This window comes from Hemibagrus wyckioides, linkage group LG13, assembly GCF_019097595.1.
Source record: "Hemibagrus wyckioides isolate EC202008001 linkage group LG13, SWU_Hwy_1.0, whole genome shotgun sequence".
Lineage (NCBI taxonomy): Eukaryota > Metazoa > Chordata > Actinopteri > Siluriformes > Bagridae > Hemibagrus > Hemibagrus wyckioides.
Window position 1 is genome coordinate 22113068 of NC_080722.1, and position 20599 is coordinate 22133666.

Below are 20599 nucleotides of genomic sequence, written 5' to 3' on the forward strand. Positions count from 1 at the left end.
AGCGTAATGGATGAAAAATGAGTGTAGAAGCCATATTGTAAACCCAGCGCGCAGTGATTAATGTGATCATTACAGCTTGGACTATTCATGAAGCAATCTATCGGCAAAATAATACACTCTGAGTGATTTATTTCAAGGTTTTTCATCTTCTCACTCATACAGTATATCCCTGAAGTAGTCTTTTATTTTTCAGTTTCAGTTTATTTTTCAAAAAGATTTTAACGATTTTGAGAATTTATTTTTATGATATGTTTTATAAAAGTGGTAAATAAAAGTTTTATTAATGTTGGTAAACATAAACATTTGTGAAATAATAAACCTGCAATATAACTACTTTTTTTATTTGGAAATTTTATTTATTTTTTTAAACAGTGGCCCTAAAAATAGTTTTTATTCTTAATTTATATTGTATGCAAAGGGGGAAAAGAAATATAGATTCAGAATAGAATCTATAGAATAGAATAGAACAGACAATGATAAATTTACAATAGTTACTAAAAACATCATCAACAACAACAGGACACACGTTAGTTCAATCTTCTTGTGGATCAACCTAAAAAAAAAAAAAAGATCATGTTTGGATGTAAATTCTTTGATACTGAAGATAAAAAAATTAAAGCTGCAGTATGTTTTCCGTTGAAAACGGAATGATAGTATGATAGTGTTGTTGAGCAAGTGTGAGTGTAACTAACGTTATGAAAGTTTCTTCCACAAGTTGTGTGCAATAACACATTTCTATGAGAAGGTTTCCATAATTAACATACTGCACCTTTAAAATTCAGTCAAAAATGAAATAAATAGTATTTATTTAGTTGTAACCTTATGGCTATGTGTGACGTTTTAGGCTCTGAAGCTTAACCGGATCTTACCGTTATATCTGTTGCCGAAGAAGCCTTTCAGGTTGTGTTTCTGCTCCTCGCCTCCTAAACAGAGCGAATGTTTTAATGCAAAGTACTGTTAAAGATAATGGGCTGCTTTTAGAGATGATTTGGAGTTTTATACCTGTCCAGGCTTGAGACAGCTGTGGGCCTTTGAGGTTCTGCTGAAGGGGAATGTGCTGTGGTGTCTCTGCTTCTGTGGGCGTTTCCACTGGTGAGTAGCCGGGGTTTCCTAATGATGTTGCAGAGCCGGTGAAGGGGCCATCAGTGGAGGCAGCAGGCAAAGAGACAGCTGGGGGGAGAAGTTTAAAAAAAATAAATAAATAAATGTAAAAAAAAACAAAAAACTAAGAGAATTTAATGAAATAAAATGTTCTTAACGTTAAATAATGAAACAACTGTCTCGTTGTAACAAAAATATTCTCGCAATAATTGTCCCAAACTAAATATCATTACACAATAATGGCCATTTTATTGTTAAATGTTAGAAATATTTATGTAAATAATTCCTGAAATTGACGCAGTAAAATTCCACAATGCTACAGAGCAAACGTTAAAGATTACCACACAATAATTGTCCCATTTTAAGATTATTTAGTAATAATTTCCACATACTAAAGGTTATGCTAAAAGTGACTGAATGGTTACATGCTATAAATGAAAATTGTTATTATGCAATTATGGTAACAAGTCAAAAAGCTATAACATAGGAGATACCTCCAAAATTCATATAGTCCAAAAGGTAAATACAGTACTGCTGCTTTAAAGTCTGGACAGAAATAAAAAGTGAAAAGCTCTGAAATAATCTTTCTTAACATTTTTCGAACACAATAAGAACATGTAGGTGAATGGTTTAAGTAATAATAACCACATGCTTTTTATATCATCAAAATTTTTTGCTGTACTTGTGACATGATGAAACGTTTTGTGCTAAAAATGCTACAAATAATGAACGCAAATCGTAGTGAGATCCGTGTGTGTGTGTTTTGTGTGTGTGTGTGTGTCTGTTTTCTGTGTGTGTGTTTTTTTGTGTGTCTTGTGTACAATAGTGCGAGTGTTTACCCTCAGCTCTGACTCCTCCCTTGACATAGGAGGCTGGTCCTGTAAAAAAAAAAAAAAAAATATATATATATATATATATTTTGTAAATGAAATTTGTTCGCCACAAAAAAAAGAATGGTTTAATTTACCTTCTCCAACTCCATCTACCAGAGGAGCAATAAGCTCAGGCTGCACTTCTCCATCTCCTGAAAACACACACATTACACACTTCATACACAGTCTGAGACCTGCTTTAAAGTGATTAATGTATTATTAATGTATGAATAGTCACTAACCAAACTGATCTACAGACTTCACTCCGTCGATACCAGGAGCTTCATACTGCGACGCTGCACACAGAGAGTGAAGGGTTATGGGATATGATGCAGACAAATAATAGTGTTCATGTAGCCTATATAGTGATTAGGATGTGGGGTTTGGGATGTGCCTACAGCATACTGATGATAATGTTTATGTGGCCTAGGTAGTGAACAGGGTGTGTGGTTTGGGACACCGATCCAGTGTAGACTGATGGTGTTCATTTGGACTAGGTAGTGAATACAGTGTGTGGTTTGGGACACAGCCCCAGTGTAGACTGATGGTGTTCATTTAGACTAGGTAGTGAATACAGTGTGTGGTTTGGGACACAGCCCCAGTGTAGACTGATGGTGTTCATTTAGACTAGGTAGTGAATACAGTGTGTGGTTTGGGACACAGCCCCAGTGTAGACTGATGGTGTTCATTTAGACAAGGTAGTGAATACAGTGTGTGGTTTGGGACACAGCCCCAGTGTAGACTGATGGTGTTCATTTGGACTAGGTAGTGAATACAGTGTGTGGTTTGGGACACAGCCCCAGTGTAGACTGATGGTGTTCATTTAGACTAGGTAGTGAATACAGTGTGTGGTTTGGGACACAGCCCCAGTGTAGACTGATGGTGTTCATTTAGACTAGGTAGTGAATACAGTGTGTGGTTTGGGACACGACTCCACTGTGGACAGATGTTAATTCGGACTAGGTAGTAAATAGGGTATGTGGTATAGGACACGCCCCCACTGTGACAGATGATGAACCAAATCCAAAAGTGAAATAATTCAATGTAGGCAATAGGGAGTAGGAATTAGGTGGCATACGGCATGGTGTAGGTGTAGGTGAGTTTCATACCGGGCTGATTAATGGACTGACCATCAGTGACTGGACCAAGGGCCTCAAAGGGAAGTGATGGACTGCCTGGAAAATATATAGTATTTGGAATTTTACTGGATTTATACAACTTTACCTCTGACTGTTAAGAATCAATGACACTGGAGACTCCTTCCATAAATGTTACAAACATCTCCTTACAGAAAAAATGATCTGTTTCTCTTTCTTAATTAACGTGCATTTAATTTGTTCATTATTTTATTATAAGTTATTTTACTGTCAGAGGTGCTGTTATAGAAAACTTATCATCACCTTCTGATCAATCAGAATCCAGAATTCAGCAGTGCTGCGATATAAAGACAAGGTAATGCATTTGATGTCACATTTAATGTAAATACCATATTTTCCAGATGATTTAGCATCAGCACCGACACTGATAGACTCTGGGGCATAGGGTCCAAAGGACTGGCCTAAAGAGAGAGACAGACAGATACAAAGACAGATAAATACTGAGACAGATGTGAAAATCTTTCACATTTTATATTACATTGTAAAACCACTAAGCCTTACCGTATTTCCCAGAATTCCCAGCAACAGCTGGCAAACCAAGCTGCTGGCCACTGTAGGGTCCTAGTACAGAGTCAGAGAACAAAGGTTAGACACTGAGTGATAAAATTTAGATAAACCATGTAATGTAAGTAATTACCATATTTTCCTGAGGCTTTAGGGTCACTAGCACCAGCACTGTATGGAGAGCCTCCCATCACTGAGGAGAGAGAGAGAGACTCATGATAGGTCGTAGTCATAGTTTAAAGTAGTGATATGGTAAAGGTTGTCAAAGGAACTCACTGTATTTTGCAGCAGATTTGGGATTAGCGTTAAATTCTGGTGGATTGTAGTTTCCAGCTGCTTTAGCGCCATAAGGCTGTGTGGCGTAGGGATTACCTGAAGGAACATGAGATCCATTTAGGTTGATTAATATCTGTATGAGGCCGTATGGATTAATTTAACATTTTCGGAAGGAGTCTCCAGTGTCAGTGGGTTAGGCTGTAACTTGACGTTTTCTGACAGGACAAAGAAGTTAAATTGAATTTGAAAGTAAATTAAGAGGTGTATATTAGCTTTTTAAATTTGCTAGCCAGCTAGCTGGTTTTGTTTTCACAGTTATAATGAGTTATAACAGTTATAACATTATCCTATAATGATTAATCTATTATAGAAAATATATCATCTTTTTAAAAAATATTTTATAAATGAGTATGAACTTTTTATGAGCCACACCATATTTTCCGTATGGACCGTATCCCATGGACGAGCCACCAAAAAGAAGGCCACCAATACCTAGGAGAGAAAGGCAAGTGTTGTCTTAAAAAGTAGGCAGTAGGTTAATTTTATTTCATAGTGAAGTATTCAACACAGTTTACCATATCTGACTTGAGGCTTTCCCTCAGAGCCAAATCCCGCTGGCTGAGCTCCATATGGTCCACCTATCAGAGCAAAATACAGACAGATATCAATAAATAAAGCCGTGAACAGCTGAAATGAACTTTTAAAATAGCGTAAAACACACCATAAGCATGGCCAGATTTCACCTCAGGCCCGAGTTCAGCAGTCTGTGGTTCGATTGGACTGGTTCCTGTTTTAAAACAAGGCTCACACTCATATTCTGAACATCACATACACACACACCTATACTGTATGCATATACAATAGTACAGTGTAAATCATATATTTATTACCATCCAGACGAGCAGGGACGATGGGGGCACCGTTATATGGTAGCGGTCCTGTTCCACCTAAAAGAGATCCGTATTTATTTTTCCAATAATTGAGCTTTCAGATAAAGTCCATCACATACCATTAAATTTTGTCATATAAAATACTGCCAACTATATGAATTCAAAACTTTTTGGTCCTTTCCTTGTTTTCAAAGAGGATACATTTCATTTTGGTTTACTGATCATCTGATCTAAGATTAGGAATAGATACAATGCTTAATAAAGAAGAAGACATTTGACTGAAATTCACCCTTCGATATGAATTAGCATAATACATGGATGCTCTGCTAAGTGCTAACGTCCAACAAAGCGTCCAGTCTCTCTCACACTACAGGTTTTGTCAAATGTAGCCGGCTAAAGCTACACTACAAGCTACATGGAACAAATAGTAAATTTAGTATGATTGTCACTTAGGTCACTTATGCTAATTACAAATATTAGCAGGTGAAGAGAACTCCGCAAATGGTTTATTTAAGCTAACATTCACTTCAGTCCACTTTATAAAATTTAATGGATTATGTGCATTATATGCATCTCAATATACTATACATTTCAATAACCAAAGAATTACACTTATGTGTGTATCTTATGTCATATATTTTACAGGATACTTCATATATTTATTCTTAATTCTTTAAATCTTTCAAATTCTTCATTTAATTTCTTTCATAGTTTCAGGTTAAACATCCATATTTCTGTCTAAGAGCTGCTAAACTAAATTTTGTTTTATTGTACACAATGACAATAAAGTACCTTACTTATCTTCTTACATAAAATGTTTCTGAAGGCAAAGTTGTGAGAACACTGCTGCAAGACAACTGAGAAACACAAGCACCTAGCATGAACTAGCTAATGAGTCGATTCGTCTAGCTAGCTTCTTAGGTCTTTTACACAACCAACCAGTCTGTGGAAATGACTGTGGAAACATAATTTCCTATAGAAATGTATCTTAGGACTTAAATAAGCATGACGCTAGCTAGTATGTTGATACACACGTGTATCGTGCATACACACGATGTATAGGAGTATTGACAACATGAAATTGACCAGAATATCAACACTTTCCTCAGATATCCTGATAAATTCCTAAGAAAACCTAGTGAGCGGTTTAAATGAAGATTTGGCTAGGAAGTATGCAGTTGCGACGTTGTATACGATGTGAAAGAGCAGTGACGATTTCAACAAGATGAAACTGTCAGAAATGTATGTGTTGGTAAATGACTAAGAAAAGACGTATCTGATTTATCTGACTTTCATTATGAAGTATGAAATACTTCTCGTGAATATGTACATAAACTCTTGACTATATCTGAATAAATAGCAGAAAATAATGGAGACCTGGCAACCAACCACAAACCAGTATTTTGTATGTCCATAATGTGAATATATATACACACTTTTGAGACTTGAGTACAGTTTAGTATCAGTGCTTCAACAATTCTCATTTTTAACAACATTTAATAACAAAGATTAAGATTTAATATTTCAAAAAATTTAAAGATTTATTGTAACTGTTTACGCTTACTAAATGAGAAATGTATTTCTCGTACCAGGTTTGCCTTTCATCACCTCACCGAGGCCGGCTGCTGCACCTTAAGGTTTAAGACAAGAAAGAAACATAAATATTTAGCAGTAATACATCTGAAAATGTACATAAATAATTCTGATGAATTTAAATAAATGAATAGGACATGTTCTCTGTCTCACCATTGCCATATCCATATCCTGGTCCTGGATTAACATAGCCTGGATGCAAAGGCATATTACGTTATACATTGGTCAGTTAGCCAGTTAGCAGTTAATGCAGGTTATTAAAAAGCATGTTCAGTAACGTGGGTGTAGGTGGAAAAACTGTGTTACCTGGCTGTTTGGTTTTAGGGCCATATCCCAGACCTGATAAATAAAGACAAAGTATTCTCAAGTGATTCAAGTCAACAGTGGTTACAAAATGTGAAAGCTTCAGCGGTATTAATGAGACACACTATTGAAAAAATGAGCTAAGCACATGCATTATCGATTTATTACAAATTATGGCCATTTGAGGCCAATATTAATTAAATAAATATTGCACTATTGATTAATTCATGAATTAACATTAGAGTTCCTTTGGACAAAATACATCTTTAAAGCTTTTTTGTATGTGTAAAATTATGAATGAACTGAAAGTGAGCTATATAGAGTGATCAGTCAGCTTATCCTTCAAACCATGGGCACACTGATAACAGGAGAATCAGATTTTTTTTAACAAATCATTCAGTTCAAGACTCAAGTGAAGTAGTTAGTTCACTTGATTGTGAACTAATTGTAAAATGAATAATTCCACATTATTTTTCAACTCCACATCAAAATTTCTTATGAGGTAAATCATGTACATATGTTATAGTGATGAGTATGACCTGGTTTTGAGGCCTTGGCTCCTCCATTGTTTGGGTACCACGGTTCAGGGCCATATCCTGTAGATAAACACATTTTATTAGAGCAAAATTTATTAACATAAAATCCACTGAGACATTTTCTCATGCTGTTAGGAGGTCATTTCATTTATTTCAACATACATGCAGCACAAAGACAAACACAATATTATTCACAGGAAGACAGGACACTGTCCTACAATGAGGACTATAAAATAGATAACAGAAATTATGAAAACAAAAAAATAATTATGAAACAAAAATAATGTCATTATTATTGAAAGGCAAAAATACAGTTACAAGTTATAAAATGAATACAGTGTCCAGATAAAATGAAATAAACACACAGTTTAATAACAAGTTATGAATGACAAGTGGTTCCTCTAGCACGAATCTTAAACAATATGAAATTTCCAAGAATTTCACATTTAAGAACATAAAGAGACCCATGCAAAAACTTATTACAGACATGCATAAAGACAAACAACCTAATCAGATGAAATGTAATCATGCAATTCAGTAACATGCTTTTCACTTCTCTACATAAAACATAAATAAAACAACACAAAATTAATAAAAAAAAACATTTGAAAAAAAAAAAGATTTGTATTATCTGAATGTTTACCAGGACTGGGCAGCTTAGTCCACTGTCCAGAGACCCCAGGTCCACAGTCTACATAACATCCATTAAAATCAGACAGTATTAAAGATGTGCATTTTTTTATTTCTACATTAAAACGCTGAGCATGTGGTTACAGGAAAATAATCCATTTCAGGATGATAACACTAACTCCACTTTTCATCAGGAACCTGGAGTCTATCCCAGAGGACTCAGTGCTCAAGGTGGGGGACACACTGGATGGGGTGCTGAAGCATTGCAAGTCACAATCACACACTTACATGCCACAGTTCATTTAGAGATGCCAATCAGCCTATCGTGCATGTCTTTGGACTAGGGTTGGAAACCATAGTACCCAGTGGAAACCACTGTAGCACACAGGGCAGAGACGGGAATTGAAACCCTGAACATGGAGGTGCAAGCCAAACCTGCTAACCATAAGATTAGACCCCAACACACTAACTAATCTGTTGGTCTGAAATAAAATTACTGAACCAGGAAGTGAATACTTATATTCACAATATTTCCTGAATCTAAATTTGAAGTACTCTGAGAGTTAAAGAACATCCATGATCCTTTTTAATCAAGACCTTTAACATGCAGGACATGCAGAATTTATTAAATAACATGTTTTTACCAGGATTTGCTACTTTTGGACCCTTCATCTGAGGCACAGCAGGGGTTGGTACAAGAGCAAGTGGAGGACCTGCAGTCTGTGGTGTAGCTGGTTTGGTGTCTTTCATTTGTGGAATCTCAGGAAGTGGAGCAACAGGTTTGGGGCCTTTGGTCTGACGGAACATTGGAAGCAGCACTGAAGCAGTTGGTTTTTGACCTTGTGAAACACCTGGGTGCAGAGTGACTGGCTGAGGAACTTGAATAATTGGCTTTGGGGCTTTTCCTTGTTCAGCAAATGGAAGTAAAGCAGGAGCTACTGGTTTCTGAGGATTTCCTTGTGGAATTTCTGAAGCTGGTTGGACAGCTGGCTTGGGACCTTTACCCTGAGGAATGAGGGGTGCAAGCTCTGGGATCAGAGCTTCTTGTGGGATGTATTGTCCGGGGTTGTAAGCTTTATTCTGTGGAATCACAGGAGACTTCACTTGCACTATTGGCTTAGATGGGTAGCCCTGTGGAACCACAGGAACCTGAGGTTTTGGGCCCTTCCAACTCGTTACAGGTAATGCCATTCCCATGGTGGGTGGCAGTGCAGTAGGTATAATAGGCTGAGATTCAGCTGGCTGTATGATTCCTTTGGTGTACCCTGTTACTGATGGAAGACTTAGGGCTTCAGGGCTAAGGCTTTGCACTTTGGGTCCTTTCTCATTGCTGTCTGTTACAGGGCCATATCCTAGGAGTCGAAGAAATATTACTGCCAACTGGAAAAAATATCATGCCCCCTTGTACAGTGGTTCTCAAATTCAGTCATGGAGACCCAGTGTCTTAACTTATGCTGTTTTTGAATGTTGGAGTCTTAGTGGTCAGAGGGTCTTATTGGAGTTGGAGTCTTATTAGTCAAAACAACAGCTCTGACATTAGTGCAGCTACACAGAAATAAATCAGGAGGACCACCCTGAAACAGTAATACCACCCTGTCACAGCACCACACAAAGTTTTAATCTTACTTATACAACTAACTATTAATCTGTTGATTTAATGGTTTAAATCAAATATGTTGGAAGTAGGCAGAACTTGACTGAAAGACTAGATTTGAGAACCACTACCAGCAGGAGTACAAACATTCATAGTTCATTTTATGAACCAAAACATACAATATGGTGGATGTAAAAAAGTCCTTTCCATGTTAGCAGTACAACTGCAACATGAACATTATAGTTACACACAACAGTCTGTGTGTAAAAAGTCAAAACACATGGGCATGCTTAAAAAAAAACATATATTTTAATCACAAATTACCAGGTTTAACTTTCGGTACACCAGCAGGAACACCATACCCTGAAAACCACAAAATGAAGTTATCAAATATATTTAAATACTGAATCTTTATCATTTTCAAATTTATTTTATATACATTTTTTAAATATTTATTTAGCCAAAATCACTTGAAGTCTCTTGTAAATTTTAGTAAATTTCCCTTTGGGATGAATAAAGTATCTATCTATCTATCTATCTATCTATCTATCTATCTATCTATCTATCTATCTATCTATCTATCTATCTATCTATCTATCTATCTATCTATCTATCTATCTGTCTGTCTGTCTGTCTGTCTGTCTGTCTGTCTGTCTGTCTGTCTGTCTGTCTGTCTGTCTGTCTGTCTGTCTGTATTGGGAGAAAGAATACCCAGGGGAATACCCTGCAATAGGAGAAATAATACCCTATTTAGGAGACCTGCATACTGTTTCTCTTCACAGCTTTCCAAAATTATTGGCACCCTTCATATTAATATTATTTCAAACTATTACTTTCACTCAGACAAAAAAATAATTACAACCACTATTTTGCCCCCAAATTATAATGTATAAGTATTATGTGTTATGACTATTGACACCTACATGGAATTTTTTTATTTGTTTTTAACACTTGTACTAATCAGTTAAGGGATATTTTTAAAAATACATAAATAATTAAATCATAACATAACTAAAAGGATGCCACTGATTTTGGAGTATATACTGAATAACATGTCTATAAATGGTTACATGATGAAATGACTTTACTTCTGGCTGATTTACCATTGGGCTTGGCTCCTTGTCCATTACTTGCTCCTTTATTGGCAACACCAACACCATACCCTAAGAAAAAAATACAGACAGATTTATTCTCCTATTTACTTACTGGGTGTTTGTTTCTCAATACTGACCCAGACAACAATCATCTCTAAAGAGTTTACCTGGTTTTGGTGCTTTAGCTGCCCCATTGGGATAACCTCCATATCCTGTGAGAAATGTGAATATATTAAATCAGTCTGCATTACCAAATAGCTAATATCTAACATCAATACATTCCATATTCTGTTCTTAGTGTAGCTTAACATGATGTGCAAAAGGTCAATTTACCACTGGGTCTCTGTCCATAGCCTGTGGGCGAACCACCGTAACCTAGCATAATGACAACATCAGACAGATGTTGACAAAAATTGGCCTCAAAACCATATTTTAAGCTTTATTTTTTTTTTTCAGTGATGCAGATTTTACCTGGTTTTGGTCCTTTAAATCCGCCAGCATTGGGATATCCACCATATCCTGATAAAACAAATATGCAATCAGTGATGACAGGAAAAGTGCATTGTGTTAGACATCTGAATTCTGGAAATGTTAATTATTTGCAATATTATTATGTGCAATATTAAGCTATCATTTACCTGCTTTGGGTCCTTTGGTTGCTCCGTATCCTGAGAATGAGATAGCAAGAGACCAGTATAGATAGATTAGTCTACATCAAAACCACATTGTAATTAAAAGAACAAAGGAATAACTTTGTCCATCAGCTTAATCACAGAGCATGCATAACTTTTGGAGCAGCACCTTATTATTAATACTAGTTCTACGAATGATTATTAGTACTATAAGCACTAAACCCCTAGAAACCTTTGTGATACAGTATTTAGTGTAAATGCTGGACCAGCTTCACCTGCAGGTTTTGCCCCCTGTGCATTCGGACCACCAGCAGCTGGACCATAGCCTGTTTTTTTTTTTTTTTTTAAAGAAAGAAAGAAAGAAAGAAGTGAGAAGTCAATTCTATGGACAGTTTTCCAGATTAAATTAACTACACAAAAAGTCTTTAGTTCATTTTTGTATGTGGATGTTGTTCTTCACTAAGAAAAGAAGCTCAGTTTTGAGGTTTATATACTATTTTTTAAAAATGGTACCATTAGGCTTGGCTGCTTGTCCACTTGACGTCAAAGGTCTACCACCATAACCTGGAAAATATCATTTATCATGTGCAGGAATTGACATGTTGTTTACTATACAGTACAAAAAATCTTTTTTTCTTCTTCTTCTTCTTCTTCTTCTTTTTTTCTTTTTTTAGATATTAGACCACAAGTGAAAGTCATTACCAGGTTTTGGGGCTTTTGCTCCATTCGGATATCCTCCACCTACAAAGGTCAAATAATTCTAATAAGTTACACAGACCTTTTACAGCATGTATTTATATTTCAGAAAAGTCAAATGATCAGTACCTTGGCCAGCTCCAGCCTGGGGATAAGCAGCAGGTCTGTAGCCTGGACACACAGTTGTTAAACATTGCATTTACATGTATCCCTCAAAAGGATTTCAGAAATCTATATCATAATTTAGCATTAAAACTCACCTGCAAATGAAGAATCTGCATAGCCAAATCCATTCCCTTTTCCATAGCCTGCGAAAAAATCTGTATTTAATTAACGTCTATTAGCTTTTGTCAAAATGTATAAATGAGCTAATTTGCTCACCTCCTCTTCCTTTGTTGGCCATTTGTGGTGCTATTCTCATCCCTGCTCCAAATCCACCTAAAAGATATTGAATTAGTCATACAAGGAAATATGATGATTATTATAATAACTATATAATTACTTTTATTCAATCTAATAAAACATAAAAAATAATACACATCATACCATATGTAGGCTGTGCTCCATATCCGGGCTTATTTGGCTTGGACCCATAACCTCCTGTCATATACAAAACAGTACAAAGATGAAATACTTCAATCACAAACTTCTTCCAAAGAACTGTAGTGTAATATAATATACAATGTAATATAGCATATGATGTAACATAATAGAATATAATACTGTATTGTATTGTATCTATTTTTATTCCACCTCTATATCACCAACAGTCAAATAGCATTTCACTACATATTGTACTCTGTATGTATGTTAAATCTGAATTTAATGTAATGATGTTATTTAATGTAACAGAATGTAAGAGGGCTGGAGGTACCGTTTGGGTTCGGCTTGGCTTGCTGGCCATTGGATGTAAAAGGTGAAGCTCCATATCCTGGAGGAAATAAACAAAATAAAATGCATGAGTATCATCTTTATCTGAACTACATATTTCATGTCAGTTTTTTCGTTTGTGTATTTGAATTTCAAATGTGTTTTTATATATGAATATAATAAATATAATTGTAATTTACCATTGGGTTTCACACCCTGTCCTGGTGAAGGGCCATAACCTGTAGAACAAATTTTAAAAAATTAATAAATAAATAAATGAAAAGTTGAACTTACATATATATATATAGTTACATATGGTTCTTTTTTCTTTTTTCTTTTTTTTTACCTCCATTTCCTTTAGCAGCACCTGGAAAAGCACCAAAACCTGAAAACAAAAATTCAGTTTCTTTACATATAATTTCTTAATAATTCACATTTAGTGTGTTTATGATGCCAGTTTCCAAACTCAGCATTAAAACAACGATGTTCTGCTTTTGAAGATATTTATAATAATAGAAATAGGTCCTGATCTTCATCACTTCGACACAATTATTAAGTATACAGCATTTAGCAGTTAACAATAAATTATTTAAGTGCAAATATCATTATTATTTAAGTGCAAATAATCTCCTTATTTATCTTATTGAATCTATACTGAATACGAAACAATAACTTGAAACTACACAAGATACATAAAACTCTATAATATATACATATATATATATATATATATATATATATATATATATATATATATATATATATATATATATATGTATATATATATATATATATATGTATATATATATATATATATATATGTATATATATGTAAATCACAAAACACACAAGAGATTGAAAATGTTACTGAGAAAACTGCATAAAAAAATAGCATCATTTTTAATTCATGGAGAAATTGTGATAGAAATGACATCTACAGTATATTCCAGGTTACATCAATTTTAAATCTCAACATAAAAAAATCTGATAATTCACCATTAAGTTTGGCTCCATTTCCATTTGTGAGAGAAGCAGGTACAGCACCATACCCTTTATAAGGACCTGATAAACAACATTATTGTTTATTATTTTAGCTCAGATGTTGAGGTGTAAAAGTTAGTCGATTGTCTAATAAAGATGAACAAACTCCAACTATTCAGTTTAACATCTGACTTCTGCAGCTCATTTCATTATGAAAGAAAATATCAAATCAATTTCATCATATGAAAACATTATTCTCAGTTAGTCCTTTGGTTTGTTTCACCTAGCTAAATCTAAGCTACAGGTCATTGTACAATCTGTTAATAACAATACAGTAAGAATAAACTTATGTACATATAATGTAATATAGTGTAAATAGTTTCTGAATGATACTTGGAAATTTGGCTAAATTTCATACCACATAGTTTCTTAAACAGAATTTTTATAATTCATTTTCTTATAAAATAATCACTATGAAAGAATTTGTAAAAAGCCAGTAACTTTAGCATACAGTCCAATTATCCAATTCAGTATTGAACTCTTTATCATTTTTTTTTACCAATTATAATATAATTGCCCAATTTAGTATTCCAACTTATAAGCCAATAAAATATCCAATTAGCCAAGTAATATAATAGTGTTCAAAACGAACAGCTTAAATTTGATAAAAATGTAAAACATTCATGAAACATATATATCAAAACACACATAATACATTGCATTAAACCTATATTAAAACTAATTTCTCTTTTGAAAAGGTAAAAAAAAAAAAAAAAAGGAAAGAATTTGTGCAGTATTGTGTATTCTGTCATGCTCATCTTCACCATTAGGTTTGGCTCCATTTCCATTTCCGAGTGCAGCAGGTACTGCACCGTATCCTTTATAAGGACCTGACAAACATATTTGTTTCATGATTTAGAAACTCCATAGAACAAAAATTTTCTCATGACAAAATAAAACCAGCTGGTTTATACTACATCTTCAATTTTTATAATTCTCAAAGACAAAAATCTGTACTAAGATACTTTTAACGAAAAAAGAACTAATATAGTCTTACAAGATATATCACTGTCACAATAATATTTCAGAAATTACACAGATAATACAGTTTCCTACTGAACTTGACAACAGAATTCTCAATAATTCAGATTAAAATATTAACATCAGATCAGTATTTGTTTAAGCCACTAATCAAATCTACAAGTTTAAACCACCAAGAAATATAATTCCATACCACCTGGCATCCTAATATATAAGTTTCCAAATTAGATCAAAAATTACAGTTTATTTGTGTAATAATGCCAGCATTAGAATGAGGAATTTGTATAGAAATGACTTTTAAATTCTTGGTTATATTTAAAGTCTACGTTTTATCTAGTGCAATATTGTGTATTCTGATATGTTTATATTCACCATTTGGTCTAGCTGCATTTCCATTTCCAAGAGCAGCACCGTATCCTTTATAGGGACCTGATACATACAATTATTTCATTATTTAAAACCTCCATGTCACAAACTCACAAAAGCCATAAGAAAGTTTATCTAGCTTCAATCCAATTAATTTAATTGAACAGAAATTGAATAGAATTAATCAGGATAAATTACCACTGGGTTTTCCACTAGCTCCGGCAGCCTGTGCAGCACCATAACCTTAAAAAAAAAAAAAAAAAAAAAAATATATATATATATATATATATATATATATATATATATATATATATATATATATATATATATATATATATATTACATTTTAAGAGACTTCTATACATAGGGCATAAAGACATCAGTGCTAACTTTTGAATGAACTTAAATTTACCTTTGGCTCCATTTCCATTGGGCTGAGGAGCTGCAGGTCCATAACCTGATGAAGAAAATGCATTTTCATTCTTTTTTTGCCATTTTTATTTTTAGCAATTTTTTTATTTAATATTAGTTAGAACTGTATTTAGGTTTTATATCTGTAATATCTAAATGTTGATTATTAGAATATTCCATAAAATAAACTGAAATATATAAATAATATACATACTATAGTAGTGTTACATACAAGTTAGGGGAGTTTAAAATGAATAGTAAGCTAAAACTTTTTTTTTCGTTACTGTTTTCATTTATTTCATTAGTCATATTTGAAGCTGTTACACTAAATAGCTAAATAGATTCAGCTAGCTAATGATACCCAACATCATGTGCAGCATGTAGAATTTTCTAGCTAGCAATATTTTCACTTAATCTTAAAATGTGTTAAAAGCATGCAGAAATCATGTGATAAAAAGAGAAGGTGCTGATTCATGTGAGAACCTGAATGAAAAAGGGTATGTTTTATTCCTCACCTTGTGCTTTAGTGTTGGGTTGGTAAGCGTTGGCATTCTGTGCACCGAGATTGTATCCTAAATCAAGAATCATTTTTAAGCTAAATGCTCATTTAAAATTTTTTACATCACATCAACTTTTAATTTTTTTGTGTTTAAATAGGCTGATGTTACCTTTGGATGGCATTAACATTTGACCTCTGTTCTGAGGTATGTACCCTGAAATAAAACAGATATTCATATTCAGTACTGTGATAAACCATTAGACTATGAATAACTGTAAACAGGAAATAACCTGAAGGAAACAAGTGAAAAATACACAATACACAGAATTCCATGTCAAAGCACAAACTATAATATTCTTCTTGCAATGGAGTGACTGCTACAACAGTAGACTACTTAAAAGAACAGGACTGTGTTTATTCCACTGCTGTCTAGGACACTATTTGCAATTACAGTTTAATTTCTCTCAGAAAAAAAAAGAGACACATGGAGCTGCCTTTCTGTCCAGTCCTGGAGCACATGGGCTTGAGACAGGGTTGAGCGAGACAGCGGAGGAAAGGCACATCAATGGAGCGACTGTGTACAAGCAATAAAATCTCATTCTCACAGCTGGATGTCAAATTTGGACAGGCACTGGGAAGCCTTCAGTAAAGAAAGACATGGAAGAAGGGCTTGTTTCACAAAACCACCATTACAAAAGTCAAAGAAAGTCCTGAGATGTCGACCGGCATCGTGTTTAAATCTATTCCAGAATAATCTGGTATTTTAATCACTGCACCTTAATTTACCCTGAAAAAAAGGCAAAATTTAGAAAGTCTGAAAGTATTTCAATCAAATCTAAATGTTATCTGGTATATTTCATTACATTGAAAAGTAGTTTTTCAAATTTTAAAAGACAAATCCAAATTTTGAAGTCAGACTATTCTGTTCTGTTTCACTGAATTCAAAATTTTATTTCATTCTTTATTTTTTTCTTTTCAGTTGTTAATTTTTTTAAATCTCCTTAAATCACATTAAATAACTTTTTTTTCTTTCTCCTTGTATCTAGTCTTTCTTTCTTTTCTTGATTAATACTAGCCAGTCATGGGTGTCTATGTGCTCATGAATGCATCAGAGGGTGTTATAGTTGCCATATGACATGAACCAAAAAAAAAGAAAGAAAATTAAAAATTAAGGATTAGAACTAAGATTTCAATAGGATGTTTTATTCTGGAAGAAATTTCAGATGTGTAAATTTCCATCTAATCTTTAGAAATCCAATCTCAGGATTTTTAGGTTTCCAAAATTGATCTAAAACTTTAAACGGCATTTTTTTTTTTTTTTCAAAAAGTAAATTCTGCAAAATGCAAACGTTTCCGTTCGACCCAGATTGAGCAAATATCTTAACTATTGGACTTAAATTCTGGCATCTTAAAGCCAAATCTAACATATTCATTGTTTGTGCAAAATGTAACTTTCACTCAGTCACAATTAACTTATTGTGTAATCAGATATAAAAAAGCAGTCTGTTTAACAAATATTGAGCTGTGTAAGGCTTCCAATCACAGTCCAGATGTTCAATAAAACAATGCTTTACCATTAAATGTACCACAATGATTTATTGAACACTCATACACACATTTATAAAGAGAATATGATAATTAGTCAAGTGTTAAACAAAGATATACCATTTAGTACAGACTCAAGATTGCAGAACAAAAGTCTGAGGACCATCACACATGCACACGCACACACACACACATTTGCAGTTTTCATACTTCATACTTCAACTTCCTGAATGTTTGAATATCATTGTGTATAAGATTACTTACAGTGTAAATATGTGTGTGTGTGTGTGTTTATCTACCTGTTCCCCCCTGAAGCGTCAGCTGAGCCAACCAAAGCAACAGCGCCGTCCTAAGAAGCTCTCGTCCCAGCATCCTGAGGGGAAGAGAGAAAGAGACGTAGAGAAACAGAGAGAGAGAGGACGCTCGTCCACACCTTTATAACTGATCCTGTCCACTTTCATGAGCTCCTCCTCTCCTTTTTTTTTTTTTATCATTACACACACACCCAGAGGGCATAAATGCGTTCTGGATTCTGATTGGTCCCGAGCTTCGGATTCATTTTGTAATAAATCAGCAGCTCTGACAGTAGCTAGAATGACAGCATGGTTTCTATAGTAACCGCTCATTTAAAGGGAATGTACAGTGGACGCTCTAAAAGGATACGGCTGTAAAAGGATTTTTTTTTTTTTTTTTTAAATGATGTAACTGTTGTGTTGTTTTCTGTAAAGAGACATTTATGGAAGGAGTCTCCAGTGCCAGCGATCAGAGGTAAAGCCATAAGACACATGACATATTGTCTTCTTTTTTTTAAAAAAATCTCTTCAGTGTATTTGTTAGGTGTTATCCACAGATATATAAGAAAAATGCAAAGTTGAACAAGAGCAAACCCAGACACTGGCTGCAGTCTTTGAAAAGCCACCTCGCAGACAGACACTAGGTCAACACCGGCATACATCACTCACACACTAATAGCTTTGTTAAACAGTGCAAGCACACGGCAGTCTATAGAACATCAGTAATGAAGTGGACGAGCTGCTTGGAGTAGATCTTAAATACTAATGTCCGGCATCCCAAGCTAATACACTTCCAATTCAAATATACATAGATTAACATATTTTAGTATGTGTCTATTGGCATTTACTTCTAAATCATCTGAAGTTCCACAAATGCATGGATTTACACAGTAAATGTTACGGAATAGATTTACATAGAGTCTCCTGATAAAGTCCACATTTTTTAGGCCTGGGTTTTCCATGAACTCACTCGAATGCGTGACGTGAAAGAGGAACAGAAAGGCAGAAAGGCCTAAAACATCTCACTTTAAACTGACATTCCACATCCTGCATCCAAACCCTTGAGGTACAGAGGGGTCAAGGGGAGTTAAGTGTGTGCTCTTTGACCCCTGAGACCAGTCACTGGACTGGATTTAGGCAGGAAGCTTGGGATATCAGATAATGAACAATAAACGAGTGCTATTTTTTGAACAAGACAGTGGTGAGACCGGCCATGCTGTATGATTTAGAGACAGTGTCACTGAGGAAGAAACAGGAGTCAGAGTTGGAGATAGCAGAGCTGAAGATGTTGAGGTTCTCTTTGGGAGTGACACGGTTGGATTGAAAATGAGGACATCAGAGGGACGGCTCATGTTGGACGTTTGGGGGACAAAGTTAGGGAGGCCAGATTAAGATGGTTTGGACATGTTCAGAGGAGGGAGAGTGAGTATATTGGTAGGAGAATGTTGGACATGGAGCTGCCAGGCAGGAGGCAAAGAGGAAGGCCAAAGAAGAGGTATATGGAATAAATAAATAAATAATTAATTAATTAATTAATAAATAAATAAATAAATAAATAAATAAATAAATAAATAAATAAATAAATAAATAAATAATAAATAATAAATAATAAATGAGGATATGAAGCTAGTGGGTATAAGTGTTGAGGATGCAGAAGATAGGGATAGGTGGAGAGAGATGATTCGCTTTGGCGACCCCTGAAGGGAAAAGCTGAAAGAAGAAGAAGACGACACGAGTGCTATTTTTTATATGATATTACACTTGGATTATTAAAATGCATGGATCAGCTGGTGGTTCAGCTGAATTGGATGATTCGGATTGTATTTCGATGTAAAAAGATTTTTTTCTTTCTTCATCACCAATGCACTGCACGTTATTGTCAGGCATTCTGGACACATTCATGTCATGAAATTATATATTTAAAGATGAATTCATATGCAGCCTGGGTGTTCACACACACACAGATACACACACACCTGTGTGCCAAATAACTGACACATGAACCTTTTGTGTATGTGAACTGTTATCATGCATGAAGACCTCCCACACTGGCAGAAGCTTTTTTTTTTTGCAGAGAATTCTGTAAAAGTTCATTGCAGTAAAGAAAAAATAATCAGGTCAGTCTCCAGTTATAGCTGCTCACTAAACTTTTAAATAGTGTATTTATTATGTCTGCAGAGAAAGTTATACATATACAGGTGTGTGTGCCCACACACACACAACACATAGTACATGAGAATGTTCACATAAATAGACTTAATAGTGGATCTTTTCAGTGATTCAGATATGACTCACTAATAGGAGTCAAGTGTATCAGTTCCCAAATGACTCTTTGCTATTTTGTGCTACAAGTTTGCAATTTTTTTTTTTTTGACAGACCTTTTGAATAAGAGATGACAGAGTATGCTGTCTAGTCATAAACACAACACTCGTGCACTGTGTGGACAGACCAAAAAAAGTTTGATTTATTACCCAACCAAGGTAAAGCACTTAGTGAAGGTGAATCAATGCAGGTGAATCAATGCAAGGCTTAGCAGCTAAAAAGTGATTTCCATGCAAGTATTTTAATTTCATTTACACTGCAAGAGTAACAACAATACCTCCAAGTATAAGAATAACTAAACAACTCATCTATGTGAATCGACTCTCAAGCCTAAAAGACTTGACTCAGTCAGGGATGATTCAGATCTATGAATTCTGGCTCTTATCCTGTTA

The 20599-nt window shown here is 34.5% G+C and overlaps 1 protein-coding gene across 1 annotated transcript; it reads right to left on the reverse strand.

Moving 5' to 3' along the window:
- Positions 1-840: 840 nt before the first annotated feature.
- On the reverse strand, positions 841-16135 carry cmn (calymmin). Its single transcript, XM_058406397.1, has 33 exons — positions 16063-16135; positions 15549-15593; positions 14554-14619; positions 13095-13133; positions 12949-12987; positions 12753-12809; positions 12425-12478; positions 12260-12316; positions 12008-12049; positions 11885-11923; positions 11189-11218; positions 11022-11069; positions 10884-10925; positions 10718-10762; positions 10560-10619; positions 8507-9214; positions 7236-7292; positions 6700-6732; positions 6547-6585; positions 6390-6431; positions 4801-4857; positions 4632-4697; positions 4486-4548; positions 4343-4402; positions 3911-4006; positions 3768-3827; positions 3632-3691; positions 3460-3531; positions 2216-2269; positions 2069-2125; positions 1941-1979; positions 1003-1170; positions 841-923 (listed from the first exon to the last, which is right to left on the reverse strand). The coding sequence occupies exons 1-33, from the start codon at positions 16133-16135 to the stop codon at positions 841-843; spliced, it is 2550 nt and encodes an 849-aa protein (XP_058262380.1).
- Between the last annotated feature and the right edge of the window lie 4464 nt (positions 16136-20599).